Below are 18,366 nucleotides of genomic sequence, written 5' to 3' on the forward strand. Positions count from 1 at the left end.
TTCTAATGCGGGATTTCAATGTTATTTATTATCCGTGTTACAGTTGCAACTGGGAACATGGGGAGGGACTCGTTCCAATTTTAGCGACAACTGCATTAATGCCCTGCATAGAGCCGGCCCATGTAGACATTCCCAAGCCCAGGCTTTTTATAGCAAGCAGAAACATCCACTCCACCCCCTGAAAGGCCTTTTCTAACCTCCAAAACCTGCTTACAGCCCTGTGCTCCTCAGAACAAGCCTATCTCCAAGCTGATGATGCCCGTCACGGTTCAGCCCTCACTGAATCCGATGTGGAGACAGCCCTTTTTCAATTTGGTTCATCCTAGTTTGAAGTTGGGCACAATTTTACAAGACCCTGTGTGTCCCCAGGATGTTCAAGGAGTTTTCTCCAATGTCAATGGCAAGAGTGCTCATCCACCAAAGGGGAAGCAAAGTTAAACGATGAAGATATCTCCTCTTGGATATTAGAGCATGAAATGACCTCCAAAAGCCCTGTTAAATTCTACCTCTGAGCCAGGGGAGTCCTTGTTGAAATAGCAAGAAGATTCTTGCGAGCTTCTCAACTGTACAAGGTTTCCACCAGCACACTGGCAGCGTGAGAGTTCAGGTTACTTTAGCAGTTATCATTAACAACCAGTTTCACCTCCTCCAACCCATTTCTGCCTCCTTCCCTCTCTCAGGAAGCCAGTGCAGTTGCAGGGACACAGTGCAGAGTCCAGGGCTCTTGTGTGGTTCAGCACCAGGTCCTTGGGGTACAAAGTGCATCTTCATCTTGGCAAGTGCCCGCTCAAATTTTGCAGGTCCTGCTGCGGGGGCTGCTTTGTTTATCCACTCACAGAAGCCCAGCACTGCACAGTGGAACTGAGCCACACACCAGGGACAAGTTAATACAGCAACAATCATCAAGTATGTCTATTTTTTATTCTGTTACTCCTATTTCCACATGAGGCTGCTTCTCTCAACTCTTACTTCATCATGGCTGCCATAAGCCATCATTTATAAAGGAGGGCTGTGAAGGAAGGGCCAGGGCAAGGCTGACGGCGATTCATGAAACACACCCCACGCAAAGGCAACATGAACTGGCCTACGTATGGCAACCCCAAAGATCCAGCTCTGAAAACTAAATTTAAAAAAAAATGGCTTGGTCCGTGGGCTGAGGGGGAAGATGGCCAGAAACCCAGGCTACGTCTGCTTCCCCTTCATTGCACGTCATGTTCACCAAGGGACACGCTCCAGACGAATTCAAGTGCCTTCAAAGAAAACATTTGTGATCCAAGATGACATTTCTGCTCACCATCCACCCCTCCACACTGCTGCTGCTTTTAGCAACACACACTCACACAGTTGGCCTGTGTTGATGGAGAAGATGTAATCCAGAGACAAGAAAAGGAGCATTTACTAAGCACAGCTACACTACCTCCAAGCATTTGTGAGAAGGTCTAGGTTTAATTTAATCCAGGTCTATTGTAAGTCCACCAAAGCTGCTGAACTACACTGATGCTGGAAGTCCTGAGTCAGCTCCTACAGCAGGACAGGAAAAACAACTGAAGGAAATGGTTCCAGTTCTCACCCTGCCTTAGAAACAAGGCTCAAACATCCTTTGGTTATAAGAGTCTCTGATCTTCAAGAGGTTTGCTGGCCTGGGATCAGGCTTTGCACATCACCTACCTGCCCAAACGTCAGATGGGTTGGGTGGTGGACACAGCAAAAAAGTTAATAAATAAACCACATAATACAACAGAAAGACACCTTGGAAGGACACAAAGACAGACCAGATGTACTTGATCATACAGTTAAATAAAGAATCAATTTTAGTGCAAGCACGAGGTCAACCACCGACATGGCAAGTGCGCCCACAAGGCCTCTTCCCTGTGCCGAAGGCTCTGGCCGTTGGCTTTGCTGGCTCTGCTCCCAAAGCAGGAGCAAACCCAGTCTGAGAGAGACCAACACAGTCACCAGTGCAAAACACAGAAACTTTAATTAAACCTACAACACAGGGGGAGGTGGGAAGTGCTGCTTCGGACACGGAGCAGCCCTGGGTGCTGCCACGTGCGTGGGCAGAGGAGCTGAGCCCGTGGGGAATGTCACTGGGAGCAGCAGGGAGGCAAAGCAAGTGGCTGCCACATGACAGGGGCACATCCCAAGCGGGCTGATAAAGACTCAAACGAGAATTAGCTGCTTGACATCCCAAAATCCCCAGCAGGACAGATGTACATACTCGGGCAAACAAGAAACACAAAGCTGTGCGTGAGCCTCCTCCCACCGCCTCCGCAGGTCCCAGGCCCAGGGACACTGTCCCAGGGAGCAGTGCTGCAGCTGCAGGGGAAGGAAGCACCTCTCCACCCTTTTTTGGTGCTGTATTCCACATTCCTGGAGTCCCTCCCATGTATCAATGTCAAAATTTCCACTCATCCTTTTGCATGGAAGCCTCATTTCCACAAGATAACCTGGAGGGATGTTTTCCCGACCCTCAGGCAGATAAAGAAAACCAGGGGCTTTTGCTCAGCCATTGCTGGCCAGATGCTGCACAGTCATTTAAAGTATGGGGACACCTGCCAAAAGACACAGCAATGTGAGGGGACACAGGTGGAGATACTGTGAGTCTCTGCTCCAGACACAGGCTGCTCCACTGAAGATGGACTCATCAATTCCCAGCAAGCACACAGATCTCCAGCAACATTCCAGGAGTGGATCCATTTGGAAAGCAAAGACAAAACACATCCCATTTAGGAGTAAAACAAGACTTAACCCCAGTCTTCCATTTTCATTTAAAACACAAGTTTATAGAGTTGTTTCAGGCAGGTCAAAAGCTCCTTGTCCCCCAACCCCCTGCCCTCCAAGCCAGGAGCAGACAGGACAGCAACAGTGCCGGAAAGCTCTGCTTCTGCTCTGTGGACATTTCACCACCTCTTAACTTAGACTCTTTTCTTACTCTCCTTCCCCTGAGTACCTGCAAGAACCTTTACAAGAGGGAGTCAGTAGGTCTGTTAAAAGTAATGAAAAAATAATGAAAAAATAAGAAAAAAAGAAAAAATCACAACCATATTTCCTCCTCCCACCCCAGCAGTAAAGCAGTGCAGCAGCAAAAGCTGAGCAGCCTGGCTGGGGGCAGCCCCTTCATGGTCTGCAGGAATGCCAGAGGAAGGACTCCTGCTGCTCCTGATCCCCAGCAAACAACAGTCCAGACCTCTGTCCCTGCCACACCCAGCCTGGAACGCCAAGAAGAAACATCCCCACTGCAGATGCAAAGCTGTGCACCAGCGTGGTCATGACCTGTGGACAGACAGCTCATTTCAAAAACAGCATCAGCCCTTTCTGCCCTCCAGTGATGCTGCTGGTGTGAACCAGGCCACCTGTCTTCAACACAGTGCTGCTGGTGGCACTGCAAGTGTGGTTCCCCTGCCTGAGGTCCAGGACAGCAACACCAGCAGGGAAGGACAAAGGGAAAGAGCTTTCTCCAGGTATAACCTGCTGTCCTGGGCTACTTATGCTTTTTGTTTCCAGCGCGAGTATATAAATTAATGAGAAGCCACATGCTGCCCCCTCATGCTGCCTGTGCTCCAGGGATGGCCCCCCAAAGAGCTGGGGATTGTGCTGCTTTGTGGGGAAATCCCTTTGCTATGGGGGTGTCACTACAATTTATGACCAAGCAGGAGCAACCACGGTCACCTTGTGCCATTGAGGCCAGCCCAGCCCCAGAGCAGCAAAGCACGGGGATTGCAGAGGGCAGGTTGGACCCTGTTATGGATGTGTGTGAATGTGTCAGGGTTTGTGCCAGTTAAGAGGAGGCCTGAGCAGTGTCTTTGCATAGCTGTTCCCACAGAGCTGGGTCCCTCCAGAGACCCTGTCTCCAGCTCCAGAGCCAGCTCAGACGCCCGCAGCCCAGAAGGCTCCCAGCCTCACCCAAGAGAAGAGGTGCTAGTGGGAAAGGAAGACCTAGGAAACCTTGCAGAAGAGGTGGAGAGAGCGTGCTTTCCTTAACCAGAAAAAGGGAGAGATGGTATCCTGGGCTTCCACAACCCACAGACACTCCCTACAACTCCTTTCTTCCAGTTCAGATCTCCAGTGCAGGCAGAGCTGGCTGATACAGACACGCACAGGCTCACACCTCGCCCCGCGCAGTCGCAGTCGTTTCCCAAAGCAAACAGCAACAGGAAACTCCAATGAAATTCAAAAGGGAAATTGCAGTTACCACTGCCCAACACATACACACGTGCCTTCCTCCCCTCCACACCCCTTTCTCTTGGGAAGCAAAGCAGAGAGGGCCGTTTCTGCAGGGGAGCCCCTGCTCAAACCCATCCCCATTCCCGGCAGGGATGCGGCACAGCAGAGCAGCACGGCCCCGGCTCGGCTGCTGGCGAGACGTCCCCAGGGTGAGGACGTGCAGGAGGAGCTGCTCCAGGTCCCATCTCCCGTGCCAGGCCGGCGAGTGCTTTGGATCTGTGGTTGCCAATGAGGATGTGCAGGAAAGGATGGGCTGGGTGGTGAGGAGGGGTGAGGGGAGGAGGAAGAGCACCGTGCTGTGCCTCCGCTGCCTCGGCTCCTCCTGCCGGCTCCTTAAGATGTCACAGGCTGGATGGGGAGCAGGCTGCCAAACTTAAAGTGCTGGATCACAGGAAACTTCTCCAGGCACTGCAGGGGAGATAAAGAGAAGTGAATTCAGGAGACATTTCCACCTTACACACAGCCTGAGCCACATCCTGCCCGCAGGGTCAGGGTTTGGGACCACTCAGCTCAAACAAAGGCAGAGGATCAGCCCCATGTCTGCCCCTCCACATTCCGATCAGGCTTCTCAGGCCAGTAGCACTTCATAACCCCATCCCCTTCCCTTCAGCCAGAGTCTTATTCTTACTGAAATTCAGTATGGGGAGGCCTGGAGCATGAGCAGAAGCAGCATGTCTGTCAGCAGCTTCCTCCCTCACCACTCTCCTTGCTCAAGCTGATGTCTTTGAAGAGCTTCACCCTACAAACACTGAGAACTGCAGAATCCCCCCTGCAGAGGACAACATCGCAGAGAGACTCTCCCCCCAGGCGAGTGCCCACACTCTGGGTTTGAGGCACCATTCTGCAGCTGCAAGGCACTGCCCAAACTGCATTCCAGACTCTCAAGTCTTTGATGGACAAGCACCAGTGATTTTGCAGCCATAGTTTAAAATATGATCCTATTTCTAACAACCCCTCGCCCCTGAAATTCCCACCTCCCATTGAAGAGTAATGGATCACAGGTCAGTCACACAGATCCACTACAAAGCAGATTAGCTCAGAGCTGCTTCCTGCAGCTACACCCAGGCTCTGCGTAGGGTGAGCAGGGCTGCAAGGGCACAGCCCCTTTCACTCACCAGCCAACAGCAGGAAGGCCATGGACTGTGGTCAGTAACGTCAGAATTTGCCAGCACTTGCCTGGCAGAGCCACTCAGAGCTCTGGTTTTTGAGTCACAGCAGACTCAGACTGCCCAAACCTCATGGAGGGCACAGAGCAGGTTCCACTCCATCACACAGAGCTCAGCAGTGTGTGTTCACTAGCCATGACGTGGTTACAACTCTCCATGGGAAGGAGTCTTGTGCTCTCCATGGGGCCAAACTGGGCTTGCTGCAGCAGGGGAGACTCTGGGGCTGGGGAGAAAGCTGAGTACTGCAGGCAGCTCCCACCCCAAGGCAGGACTTGAGCACAGGCACCCTGCCCTCGTGCTGTCATCATGGGCAAGCAGGAAGATTAGTGCTCAGAAGGCCAGGCCTACAGTAATCCCTTTGGAGCCAGAGGTCAGGCAACTGGTTCCAAGCACCAGCACACTGGAGCCAAACAAGTTTGGAGGTGGTGAAAGTACAACATGGCTGTATCCACTCCTGGGGAATAAGAGCCAGGCAGAAAACCACAAATCTCCATGGCAAGACACCAAGGAGAAGTAAGTCCTGCGAGCATCAGGGCATGTCACCTTCAAAGCTTCCTAATGCTTAGAGCTGCTGCTGTCTCTCCACACAACCACTTAGACAAACTCTCAGAGGAAGCAGGGCTGGGTAACACGGGCATGAGGGGAGAGCAGAGAGAAATTAACATTGGAGATGCTGACAGCTCAAAATATCAGCCCAATTAGCTCCAAGGAGTCCCATAGAAGACCAGACTGGTTTGGGCTCCAGATGAAGAGACTTTACCACCAGTGGGAAGAAGGGGTATCCATTCCATGTAACACATTGCCAGCTCAAGAGGAGACAAGCAGAGAAATTTCTCCTCCTCTATTCAGAAAGACTAGCACAAGTTTACTGAATGTACAGAGCAACAGGGCCTTCTTTGCATCAGCTGTGGATGAAACTGTACCCAACACTAGCTCAATTTCAGGCTTATTTCTTTTTGCCACCATCTTGATCCCACTGAAGGTCTGCTTGGGACTCATTGGGGAGTAGATTCATGCACCAAGTCCAACCTTTAAAGATGGAACTGGGACTAGATTAGTTACAATGGGAAGTATTTCCTGACTGACTGCAGAGAAGTAAAGGTCAGGAGACTCAAAAGCAGGCTCAGGGGAAAAACATCAAGGCTGCTGCTTTAACCACACTCTATTCTGTCAACTTCTTCCCTTGCCTTTGATGGAGAGAATAAGAAAAGCCCGTGGACTTTCAAGCAAACACGTCTTCACCCATTATATTATAAATAGACACATTTGGGATTTCATAAACACACAGAGTTGAAGACACACTGTCTTTAGTCTACTGCTCATCTGCCCTGGAATGCCTGGATCCAGACCACAGCTCCTGGACACACAGACACACCTGAGCTTTCTGTCGGCTGTTTAAAGCCATCCCATAGAGGAGACAGAAGAGATGAAGCCTTTGGAGTGCTTTTTAGATGAACTAGGTCTGGGGGCTGCCCCACTCCCACCAAGTGGGATTTCTCCTGGTCTGTTTCCAGCAAGTGACCTCACCCTCTGCTGGTGCCTCCACTCAGTCCCGGTCCTGGTCAGCGCTGTCCGACACCCAGCGCTCCTCAGCCACCCCAGGAGTGTTACAGAGCAGGAGCCTCCAGCTGAGTGTCTGATTTCACCCGATCTAATTGCAATGGGTGATCAGAGGGGCAGGGAGAAGGGAGGGGAAAACAAATAAGACCTGAAATCTTGCTCTCACTTTGCCAGTTAGACAAAGCGACACCACAACCCCAAACCTTCCCTCTCTTTGCCATCACACGCCTCAGGCTCTGCCACAGAAGCTGCCTGCCTTGAGCTGGACAAAGATCCATGTCAGTACTTGAGGGGTGTTGCTGACTTCTCCTCTACTAATGCTGGCAGTAGCTAATTGCAGAAAGACTGCACTGGTGAAGGCTACACAGAGAGCAGAAATACGCTGGGAGCCAGCAGAAAAGAGACAAGGTCTCCAGCAGTGACTTTGTGCCTGGCCTGAGACACCCAGACAGATTCAGTTTGCAAAGGATGAAGGTTAAGTGACTCCTAACCTTGTGTCATTCCCAGAAAATCAGTCTAAGAGATCCTCCAGTTGCAAATGTTGGTGTAACCTGCAGGGCCAGGCACACCATAACTGAAAGCTCTGCCCAGCCATGCTACTATGTCCACATCCACAGCCCTGTCATCTCCCAAGCCAGGCAGGAACTGGCTGAGCCAGCATCAGGGTAGATAACTCCCCAGAATTGATTATATCTAAAGATATCTCTATTGTAAAGAACCCTGAGAACCCCTGAGCAGGAGTGCCCCCTCTCCTCTGCCTATCCAGGTGAACACAACTTCCACACCATGGCAAGAGAGGACAACATTGCACAAGAATCATGTTTTTAGGATTAGTCCTTGAAGACCTACAAACGTTATCTGAGGAAAAAAACCTAAATTTAAAACTCTTTGGTTGACACAGTGTTTTGTACGCTTTAGCCTAAATTAGTACCATTACCCTTCCTAGCAGTTTTTGCATTCTACCCTTGACACAGCCACATCTCAGATATTTCTAGAAACCTACCTGTACTGGATCCAGCATTTTCACACAGAAAGTCACCTGCTACTCAAAACAGACTAAGGCCTTCAGAAAAGACCATGGCTTGGGTGCACATAGAAGAGCCAAAGAATCTCCCAGTCTCTAGAGAATCCCCGAGCTGTGCTCTCTCCAGGCAGGGGACAGGTAGATCTGCCCCAAGACATCAGTGAATGTGTGCACTGCACTGTGGGCTCATCACTGCCAAGCTCCTCCAGCTATGTACAGGTGGGAGCAACCACAGCACAGGGCATGTGGGGTACCAGGCAGGAGAACATCAACATCCCAGGGAATGTGGGATGCCAGGGGAGCACCCAGCTTGTGAAGGAACTGATCCAAAGGAAAGGAAGGACCACGGCAAGGCTGTTGAGGCAGCAGCAGACCACACTGAAGCTCTAGGTTTTAGGACACTCATGCTTCACTTTAAAGGCACTCACAGTGCTGTGGTCTCCCCTTCAGACCCCTCAGCTCCTCCAGCTCAGGGTTTTCCAGCAGGCAGTGTCTCCAGCCCCTGTGACGGAGCTGCAGCCCAGGGACAGTCCCCTCTCAAGGAGCAGCCCGGGGCACCCCTCCCAGGAGCAGCCAGGCGAGGGGGCCGGCCCCCAGCCCCACTTCTCCTCTTTGGAGGCTGGGAGGAAAACTGAGCTGGGGGCGGAAGGAGCCAGCGGGCCTGGGAGTGACACCTCACAGATTAGAGAGGTATGTGGCCTGGAACCTAAACACAGGATGTGCAGTGCAGAGGAAGGGCTGGGGGAGGGAGCGGCCGTTCGGCACAGTTAACCCCTTTGTGCGCTGGGCCTGAGAGAGCTGCCCGCAGAGCTGTGTGTCCCAGCAACAGGAGCTTGTCCCAGCTCCCAACAGGAGCATGGCTGACACCAGCAGCACTGCAGGGTGTGGGATTCATTCTTTCAGGCACCACCAGTCCCCACCCCCCAGTGCCAGCAAGGAGTTGCACCATCCCTGCTCTTCCAGCACTTTAGTGCAGCCAGGGTGTCCTGCAGAGCCAACATCGTTCCCTCTGGAGGTTCCTGTCCTGCTTCCTCAAGCCTAGGGTTAGCTTGAGCAGGAAGGAAGATAAGGGAGAGCCAAAACTGCCCTGTTTTCCAGGTCAGGGTTCACCAGGAAAGCCTGGGGCAATGCCAGCAGAGCTGGTGGGCGGAGGATGGCCAAAGCAGAGAGGTGGCTGTGGTCTCACTGGGCTGGCACATGGCATGGATGGGGCTTGTAGAAAGGGTAAATCAGTAGGAAGTATTCAGCCTGCTCTGGGGCTCTTGAAACATGGGATGGTAATTTAACGTAAGTCTTCTCTAGCTGGTAAAATAGTGGTGGAGCAGAAGAACAAGGAGGTCAAGACATTGGCTGTAATCTGGAGATCTGCACTTGCACTATGGTAAGACAAGACACGGCAGAAGTCATGTTTGCAAGGAATGGCCACTTTGGGATTGGTTTTGGGGCAAACATGAGGCAGGAGCTTCCTTTAAGCCAGCAGCACCTGAACGGCCAAGTGCTCCCAAGCCACAGTCAGCAAGAAGTAACAATTGGCTGTGATGGGGTCCCCACAGCTGGAGCAGCACAAGAGCTGACCCATGGTGCTGTGGGAGAGCAGGTGTGTGGCCGAGCAGCCTCCCCCTGCCCACAGCACTCACCTCTGCCTTGTACATGCGGATGAGGCCCTGGTTGACCTTGGACCAGGAGGGCACGGCGCTGATGTTCCAGAGCTGGTTGGAGTGCTCAGCAAAGGGGCCTGTCTTCATCTGAAAGAGACCCAAGCACAGGGCTGAGGGAGCCGGGCCAGCCAGGAAGCTCGTGCACCAGCAGTGACTCATGCTCACACTCTCTCCAAGCAAACATTCCCACCAAACCCAGTGACCCACGCACCAGCCACCTCACTGTATCTTCCCTCCCTCCCTACATGCTCCCTCCCGCTGCGGCCACATCACATGAAGCTGTGGCAATCCAGCTCCCCTCCTTCCCTGATAAAACTAAGCCTTTTCTTGCTATGCTTTCCTAATCAGACCTCCTTCTGCACACCTCCCTTTTAATGACTGTATTAAAAAAGCCCCACATAAGTCCCGTTCTTCCCCCCAGTAGAGCTTGGCTCAATGCTGTTCCTATTCTACCCAGAAACCTCCCAGTGCAGCACTGCTGGGCTTTCCAAGAAAATGACTCATTCCCCATTCAGATCAACAACAAGCAGCAGCGACAGCCATCGCTGCCTTCCCTGAATACAGAGGGCAGTGCAGGCTGGCAGCAGCTCTGTGTCCACAGCCCACTCCACACCTGCCTCTAGCTGAGGAGGGCTCTAGGGGAAGCAGGAGCAGAGGGGACATGCTCTCCAAACTAGCTCCAGAGCTGTGAGCTGCTGGCTTGCAGCAGATGCTTTACATTTTTTTCTTTTTTTTTTTTTTATACTCCACTGTTTCTCCTCCCAGGGCAAGGGGTTTGAAGGAGGGAGGGCAGGAGGGAAGCTGCAATCAGGGGCAGTTGCATGTTCATTCCCTGGGTGGTTGTCTCTCCTTCTCCTCCATGAACAAAAACAGACCCTCAGGGAGAAAAAGAAATACAACACAGCCACTCTGACTGAGCGAAGTTCCCATGACATCAGAAACCACAAGGCCGAAGCTCACGCTAAAGAGGAGCGTGGGGAGAGAGGAATCTTTTGGACTTTCTTTCCCAACCTGGGGCTCGAACAACTAACCCCTTCCCTCCGTGCACGCACAGGCCTGGAGAGAGGGTGGGAAAAGCTCCTCCAAAACAACCTCTCTGCTCACTAAAAAAGCAAGCAGGGCCAATCAATGTGCTTTGGGAAAATGCTGCTGCCTTTCTGCAATGCCTGTGTGACACCAGCCTGCAGCAGAGAAAGAAAGAAAGAGAGGGAGAGGGTGGGAGGACCCAAAGACCTCACTGTTTGGAGGGTGATGTGCTTCAAACCCGCTGGCCTTGGGGCTGGAGCAGCAGGGGAAGCGGGTCTGCAGCTCTGCTTGGTGCCGGGAGAGTGCGGGTGCATCTCCACTTCCCCTCGGAGGTTCCTGTGAGCTGGGGGATGACAGATGAGCCGCTCCCTGTCCCCTCCGCCACACGCTTCCCTCGCGGGTATGAGATGAAACGTGCACACACACAAAGCACGGCACTCCCTGGCAGTGCCGGCACGTTACCCAGTGCCAGGATTTGGCACCGGTGGGCACCCAAAGCAGCGGCTGCCAGGGAGCTCTGCGCCAGGCGGCTCCATCAGAGCCTCCCCTCCCCACACAGGAGGTTTGGCTGCCTGAGTTTTGACGCCAAACCTTCCTTCCCCTGGTGTCACCGTCTTTCAGAGGGGCACAGCTGGCATCAGCCACCACCACCACTGCGCTCTTCTCCCCTTCCCAAGCCAGAGAGCACGAAGGAGGCAGGCACAGCTCATGCCTGGCACGGCCGCCACTGCGGCCCTGCTCACCCAGACACCCAGCAAGGGATGGCTTGGCTATGGTTTCAAGCTGGGGTGGGAAAAATAAGAGGGATGAGAAGGGGAACAAAAAAAAATCATCTCCTTCCAGCCACAAAGGGCGAAGAGGGAGAGCTGGGGGGGAGAGCGAGAGGCTGAGAGCGCTGCAGTCCCGCAGTGACCCCAGGGGAACGGAGTGAGTCAGAGCAGCCATATTGAGCAGGAAATTACTCACAGACGTGGCGTTCCTGCCTCTCGGTTCCCAAGAGAATCGGCCTTTTGTAAATGGTTCCTCTGTCAGTGCAGGGGGGAGGGGGACGGCTGAGGCCGTGCTTTCCTGTCAGCTCCTTCCCTTCCAGCAGAAACCCGAGCCCTCCCTTCCCAAATTTAGAAGCCAGATTGAAGCTGAAATTCCTGCTCCCTGCCCTGAGCTCTCAGAGGAGCATCTGGGCAAGTGCACTGATCTCCCACAACAGCTGGGTGTACCCAGCTCCCCTCCTCTGCACACACACAGGCAGCCCTGCATCACTGTCCTCTACAGCCCCTGTGTGGCAGGCACCACAGCGATGTTCCCAAACCCTCCTCATGCTGACACTTTCAGGTACCACACACACCCCTTTGTCAAGGCAAAGGCAGCAGCAAGGGAACAGCTCGAGTCCCAGCCAGCTCTAGAAACCTCACCCTGTTCCAGAACCATGTGCTCAGGTCCAAACCCACCCTGCAGATTTCCCAGCATCAGGTCAGCTCATGCAAGATTCAGTGCCGTGCCTGGGCGCTCCTCGAAGGAGGATGCCGTGGTGGGGTCAGCCTGGACATCATCTTGCTGCTGCTTTAAAAGCCTGAGGTTTAAATACATGCCTGGCAAACACCACAACAGCATATATTCATATTCCTGAAACATCACCTGGGGGCTGAGAACAGTATCTGCTCACGAGAATATTCTCTCAGTTGACAGAAAACAACCTTCCTCAGTTGTAGTCTGAAACAAAAACCGCTCTCATGTCGGCAAGATGTACCAGACCCACTATGGGAACTGCTGTGGTGTTTGTTACATGTTTAACACCTTTAAAGAAGAGCTGTTTCCAGATGACAAGCTCAGAAGAAAATAATATCGTTCATTTATTGAAGTCTTGAATCCCTTCTATCTTTTTTTTCCCTGCTATTTTGTTTTGTTGTTGATTTTGGAGAGAAAGCATTTGGAGGGCACTGAGGCTGCCTCGCCCCGCCTAGTGGCAGTCACGGCCTTCCCGGGCGCTTGGGAGGGAAAAAAACTCAAGATTTAAACTGAAAATCTTCATAAAAACGAAGCAGTAACCCGCATGGAGATGCATTGAATATACCATGGCTTTGGTAATGCAGGTTGCTGCCGTCCCTTTCGGCTCACGGCAGGAGGGCCAAGAGGGCTCCTTGCCACCAGGTGGCACTGGGGATCTCGGAAGAAACACTGAATTCCACGATTCACAACAAATGTGTGGAAAAGGAATTCAAATCACTTATTTGAAAAGCCTACTAAAAAGCTGACTTTCTGCAGGCAGAAGCAGAGTGACCTGATGCAGCAGGATTGTGCTGGGTATTTTAAACATCACCTGTCAACTGGGCGCTGCAGAATCGTCTACACACATTTCAAGAGATGTAAGTTTTTTAAGAGGTCACTGCACTGTCTAGATATCACAGAGGCCTAAACTAAAATAAATCTTTGACCATCTTGGCTCCTGATTTCCTGTCCTCATCTTGATCTCTTCTACCAGCACCTCTTTATTACCCATGGTATGATTTATCTTGGCATTAAGGGTTAAACCCTGTGAGGTGCTGAGTACCAACAAACCCTACCAGATTTAGCAGGACTTGACACATCACCTCCTGGGGTTTGGGCCAAAGGCTCCTATAAAGATTTCCTACATGAAAGGCTAAGTTCATAGGCTGTAACCTCCCTTCCCATCTAATCACTAAATTAGAGAGGCAAGGAAGGGGGAAAGTGAGCAGATCAAAAGGGAAGAACTGCACTATGTCCTTCAAAATTAATCCCATCAACTTCCTCTTGCCAGAGACAAGAAATCCCTCACCACAACAGAGCGGGTAGTTCTTGCTCTCCCTGTCCAGACTGTGCAGTGAGGGAACTGGGAGAAACACGGCCAAATCCTCCACTGATGCTGCAGGCAGCAAGCCACGAGCTCCCTCATTGAGAAACAGCCCAGGGCTGCCAACAAGCTGAGGATCACCCGCCCCTCTCCAAAGGGCCCTGCAGTGCCTGAGCAGAAACAGTCCTGAGAGCACTGCCAGCTGGGGGAATCTCAGCACCACCTCTGCTCTAGGTCAGCTGCAAATAAGGTGTGTTCGATGGGCAACTGTTCTGGTAGAATCTGGAGCAGACAGAGCAGCACAGAGGTTTGGGAGCCTGCCCTAAGCAAGGTGAGGCCCAGGACTGCCAGGCAGCACCCAAGGGCTGCAGGGAAGGGAGGCTGTCTTGGCAAGCCGAGTCATTTCGCAGCTCCTACTTCATCTTCCTAGAGTATCTACAGGAACCAGACTTCTCCATCCAAGCTCCCACTGACTGATCCAAGTGATGATCCAAAGTTATTTGTTTGCACTTGTTACAGCTCCCTTCAACTACAATCCACAGCCCATCTAGTTTAATTACACTTTCTTCTCAACATCCCTGTCTCAGCTCATTCAAGGAGAACACCTCTGCCATGCAACAATGGTTCATCTGCACAGTTCCATGAGAGCAAACAAACAGGCAAAGGAGGAAGAAAAAACCACTGCCAGAGCCAAGTATCTAATGTCAAGAGAATGTCCCTGTGGGACAAACCTTCCATTCCTCACCTCTGTAATGAAGAGGATGCACTCCAGGAACATGAAGTCCTTATGGTTTTCATTTACCACCTTCTCATCAACAAAGTGCCGAGGCTCCAGACTTGGATGGTCTAAAAAGAGTAAGAGTCAACAGGAAGTAACCTGTATGGCAATCCTCTCCTCAGACCAAGTTCAACCAGGTGGTGTGCTGCCCCTCACCCAGAAGCACAACCCTCCCATGAGAGCTCTTTAAAAGGCAGCACAGAGTTGTTCCCTTCTACCTCATCTCCCACTCCAGTGCCTCTGCAGTAACAAAACTTCACAGAGCAGAAAATGTATTTTTTAAGCACCAAAACCAAGACTCTCCTTTTAAAAAGCTTAATTGCAGTCATTGCAATAAAGACTGAAGTACTATACAAGGAAGCTTTCCACCTCCCAACCAGCTTTATTTGGAAAGCTGAGGTAAAACAAAAAATCCAAGTCCCAAACTCTCCTGCTGTGTTATACACAAATCTGACATATTTGAATTTAAAAGTCAGCCCCGAGTCCCACCATCTTTAGATCCTACCCAAATGGGGCAGAGGGTAACCCAGGACACAAGAAGATTTTTATTAGTACCTATCAGCTGGGAACTGCCCCATATGAAAGGCAGGAACTGGAAGTCATCCAAGCCCCACACGCCCTGGCTTCCAGCAGGTTCCATCCTGTAGGTTTTTTGCAGTTTTCGCATCACTTCCAGGTACCTGAGACCAAAGAGAACAGGAAGGGTTAAGGCAAGGCCTTCTCCTGTTCTTTGACTTTTGTGAGGACAAGAAAAACCAGTTGGGGAAAGGACACAATTTATCACTCGTAAGCAGGACCCCCACGTACAGCACAGTTCACTGAATACATATTCAGCTCTTTTGCCATAGAAAGTAGCCTGATGGTACCTAACACCAAATGCACAGAGAAACCCAGGGGCAGGGGTTTGTTTTATCTGCAAAGTCTTATGATAGTGCAGATCCTTCCTCATGCCCGCTATTATTTGTAAACATTGACACTTCACATCCCTTCACCAACTTGCAAAAGAGCACAGAGTTTTCTACCTTACAGCAATCACTACTTCCACTTTTCAGGTGGAAAATTAAAGCTGGAAGTACTACTGAAGGAAATTGTTTCCATGCCACCAAACAGTGATACAGCTGGGATTAGATCTCTGGACTCCAAACACCCATTCCACCAGTTTCATCCTATCAACTCTACCTCCTGAGCTGGAAACACATCTAGAGGAGTAGTGGAGGCCTGCCAGTTGCATAGATTTTTTTTATTTTTGATGCCTGAAGAGATGTTAGATCCTCTGATCATATACTCCTGTCTATCACAAAGCACAGAGCCTCACCCACAGAGCTCAGTAACTTGTGCTCCACTAAAGTAACTTTCCAGGAGGACACTGCCTCTGAAGACAAGGGGCTATCTCCTCTTTTTGAGATAGTTATAATGGGTCAGTGTACAGTCCACTAAAATGTACACCTGCTCCTAATTATGTCTAAAATTGTCTTCAGCTTTACCATTCTACCCTTCCCCCCAAAGAGCCCAATACTTCAGCTCTTCTCCTCCCATTACCTCACCTGTTAAACACTTTGAAGACAATGGCCATCTGGTCATCCACTCTGAGCACACCAATTTTGCAGAGGCAGCAGAGAAAGGCTGCAAATGCAGCTTCATGCCCTGGAGTAAAGACATGAAGAGATATGACACAGGTGTCTCTGGCCCCCAGGACAACCTTTCTGTGGGCACCACAACAGTTCTTCAGCAATCACAGCATTCACAGTCCCCTCTCAATCCTGTTGTCACTGTTAATGCCATGAGTTGACAATATTTCATCCCCCTGCAGCACCCACCCAAATTATACCTTGTAGACATTCATAAGGTGATCATTAACTTAGAGAAAAGAAGTGCTTAAGGGAAAACAGCTCCAACGGGGCATGCTGGGAGCAAGGCAGGGACTTTCCCAGGAGCTTGGCACAGCAAGGGAAGTGGAGCACTGCAGAGTCATCTGCTTGGGGGATGCAAGAGAACCTCACATCTGCAAGCAAACAGATTTCCTCCTGCTACAAAAATATCTCTGTGTTGGAAGGATGCAGATCCCACGACACTGCCAGGAACAGTCTGTCCCAGAAGGTACTGGGATCTCAGGCTAAGCCTCTGCAGCTTGGCCCTCCAGCTAACAGCAAGGAAAAGAAACAACCAGCAAACACAGAAATGTCTTTCAGCGGGAATGACCACAGAAGAAAGGAAAGTACAAGATCAGCAGCTCCACACTATAGACAGGTGTGGATGGCAGCTCCCAGTGTAGGAATAAAATGCACCCGTGGTCTGGACACTGTGAGCTGGGACATGGGCCCCTGGCTTGGGACACACTGGATGGGAGGAGAGGTTGAATTTCCTACTCTGAGCTGACCAAACCCCATCCAGCCTTTCCAAGGACAACATCTCCCCCTGGTGCCAGTGAGCCGCAGCCAGCACTGCACAGCCTCCAGTCCTTCAGCTTTTACCCATGGCTTCCTCTTCCTCTCCCTGCCCAAGCTCAAAATCATGTTTCCTTGCACTCACAGCATCCTGCTCTCCTGCCTTTTGGTGAGGACACAGCTATCGTCCAGAGAGGAGCAGAGCATGCAGACATGCTCTGTATTTAGTTCTCATTGAAGCCTGTGTGGTTACTTCAGCAGCAATTCAGTATCTCCTCAGGTGCTTCTAACTTCAGATTTCAAAGTCCCTCTGTAAGCAGTGATCCCCTTCTAGGGACCACCAGACCATTATGATGTCCCTCTAGGGACACCTCCCACTGAACATGAACATGGCTCTCACTCTAGTTCCAACTCAAGCCAGCATATTTTATCCTTTAAACTGCCTGCTGCAGGACTGTTGCATGCAGTGAAGCACGTCCTACAGCTCATCCCAGAACAACTTTATTCCCATCTCCTTGGATGAGATGTGAAAGGGTGTCACAGCTCTAGCACAGCTCCCAGCCCCAGCTCTCAGTCACAGCCCACACAGGGCAGAGGGGTGATGGGGCTCTAAAAAGAAGGTGTTCATTTCAAGCTGGCCCTAAAAATAGTGGTAATGATGTATTTAAATGAATACAGCACCCAACTCCAAAGGTCCCTTCCTGACAAAGCCAGCCTTGGCCAGTGTGCAGGCCCAGGTACCTGTGCCATAGTCAATGCGGGTGGAGTTCCCCACGGATTCCTTCAGGTACACAGCCACTTCTGGGGCAGCATCAGCCAAATGCTTGGGAATCACTGCTGACACCAACTTTTCTGCCTCCTGAAAGACACAAAAGACTCCCCTGGGTGAGCACAGATCTGTCACAGTCCCCAGAGACAAGGCACCCTGTGCTCAGATGCTGTCACAGCGTGAGGGCTGCAACAGTGCTCTGCAATGCCTGGAGGCAGCAAGAGAGAGAAGCAAATTCTCCTGTTGGAGAAGTCATCTCCAGAGATGGAACAAGTCAGGGAGAGCTTGTCCTGAGACCTGTTCAGGCTGTACATATCCTGTAGGAAAGAAAAGCCTCCTCACCCAAGTACATTGAACCAGTTACCCACTGAGCCATCTCCAGGACAAAAGCATCACTAGAGCAGCTGCAAGGTCACTGCTGCTGGGACTGGGGCCGTGCCACCTCCAGAGCTTGGTGCAGGGCAAGTGCTCAGAGCTGAAGGAATTCAAGCAGTTTTCCCCGATCTTTCTATCATTTTGTGACACAGTGGGCAGTTACAAAGCGAAGGAATTCCTTGGGCTTGCACAGCCCTTGTGACTCATCCAGAACCTGGATACTCAGCCAAGAGCATTTATATGGCCCATATGCTCTCACAAGAGGAAAAGATAGCACCAAGTCTATGGTAAGTGATGCGTACCAAGAGGTGGATCCTTCAAGGCTTATCTGAGTAATTCCTCTGTGAGCTGCTTGGCTAACACACAGTGACAGAGCCATTCTCCCACCCCTGCTGGGCACACTGCCCTTCTGTGGGAGCTGCAGGTAACACTGCACAGCACAGACATGCTCACCTGGTCTAGTTTGGCGTACCAGGTCCTGAAGGCTTTGTTCCCAAAGCGAGAAGGTTGATCCACTGGCGGGGTTTCATCGATCCATCTGTCGAGGGTGTTCAGCAGAGCCACCAGCTTTTCAATGGGCTACAGAGAGCAAG

General features: G+C 51.3%; 1 protein-coding gene across 1 annotated transcript in view; it reads right to left on the reverse strand.

Moving 5' to 3' along the window:
• Positions 1 to 18,366, reverse strand: part of PTPA (protein phosphatase 2 phosphatase activator) — a 26,826-nt gene continuing 8,460 nt past the window's right edge. Inside the window, exons 4-10 of the mRNA XM_068211307.1 lie at positions 18,227 to 18,352; positions 17,371 to 17,488; positions 15,790 to 15,889; positions 14,801 to 14,925; positions 14,213 to 14,313; positions 9,612 to 9,719; positions 1 to 4,632 (exon numbers count right to left, since the gene is read on the reverse strand). Coding sequence (XP_068067408.1) covers positions 4,558 to 4,632; positions 9,612 to 9,719; positions 14,213 to 14,313; positions 14,801 to 14,925; positions 15,790 to 15,889; positions 17,371 to 17,488; positions 18,227 to 18,352 — 753 coding nt within the window. The 3' untranslated portion in view covers positions 1 to 4,557. The remainder of the gene's footprint in view (positions 4,633 to 9,611; positions 9,720 to 14,212; positions 14,314 to 14,800; positions 14,926 to 15,789; positions 15,890 to 17,370; positions 17,489 to 18,226; positions 18,353 to 18,366) is intronic.

This window comes from Anomalospiza imberbis, chromosome 21 (genome assembly GCF_031753505.1).
Source record: "Anomalospiza imberbis isolate Cuckoo-Finch-1a 21T00152 chromosome 21, ASM3175350v1, whole genome shotgun sequence".
NCBI classification, from domain to species: Eukaryota; Metazoa; Chordata; class Aves; order Passeriformes; family Viduidae; genus Anomalospiza; species Anomalospiza imberbis.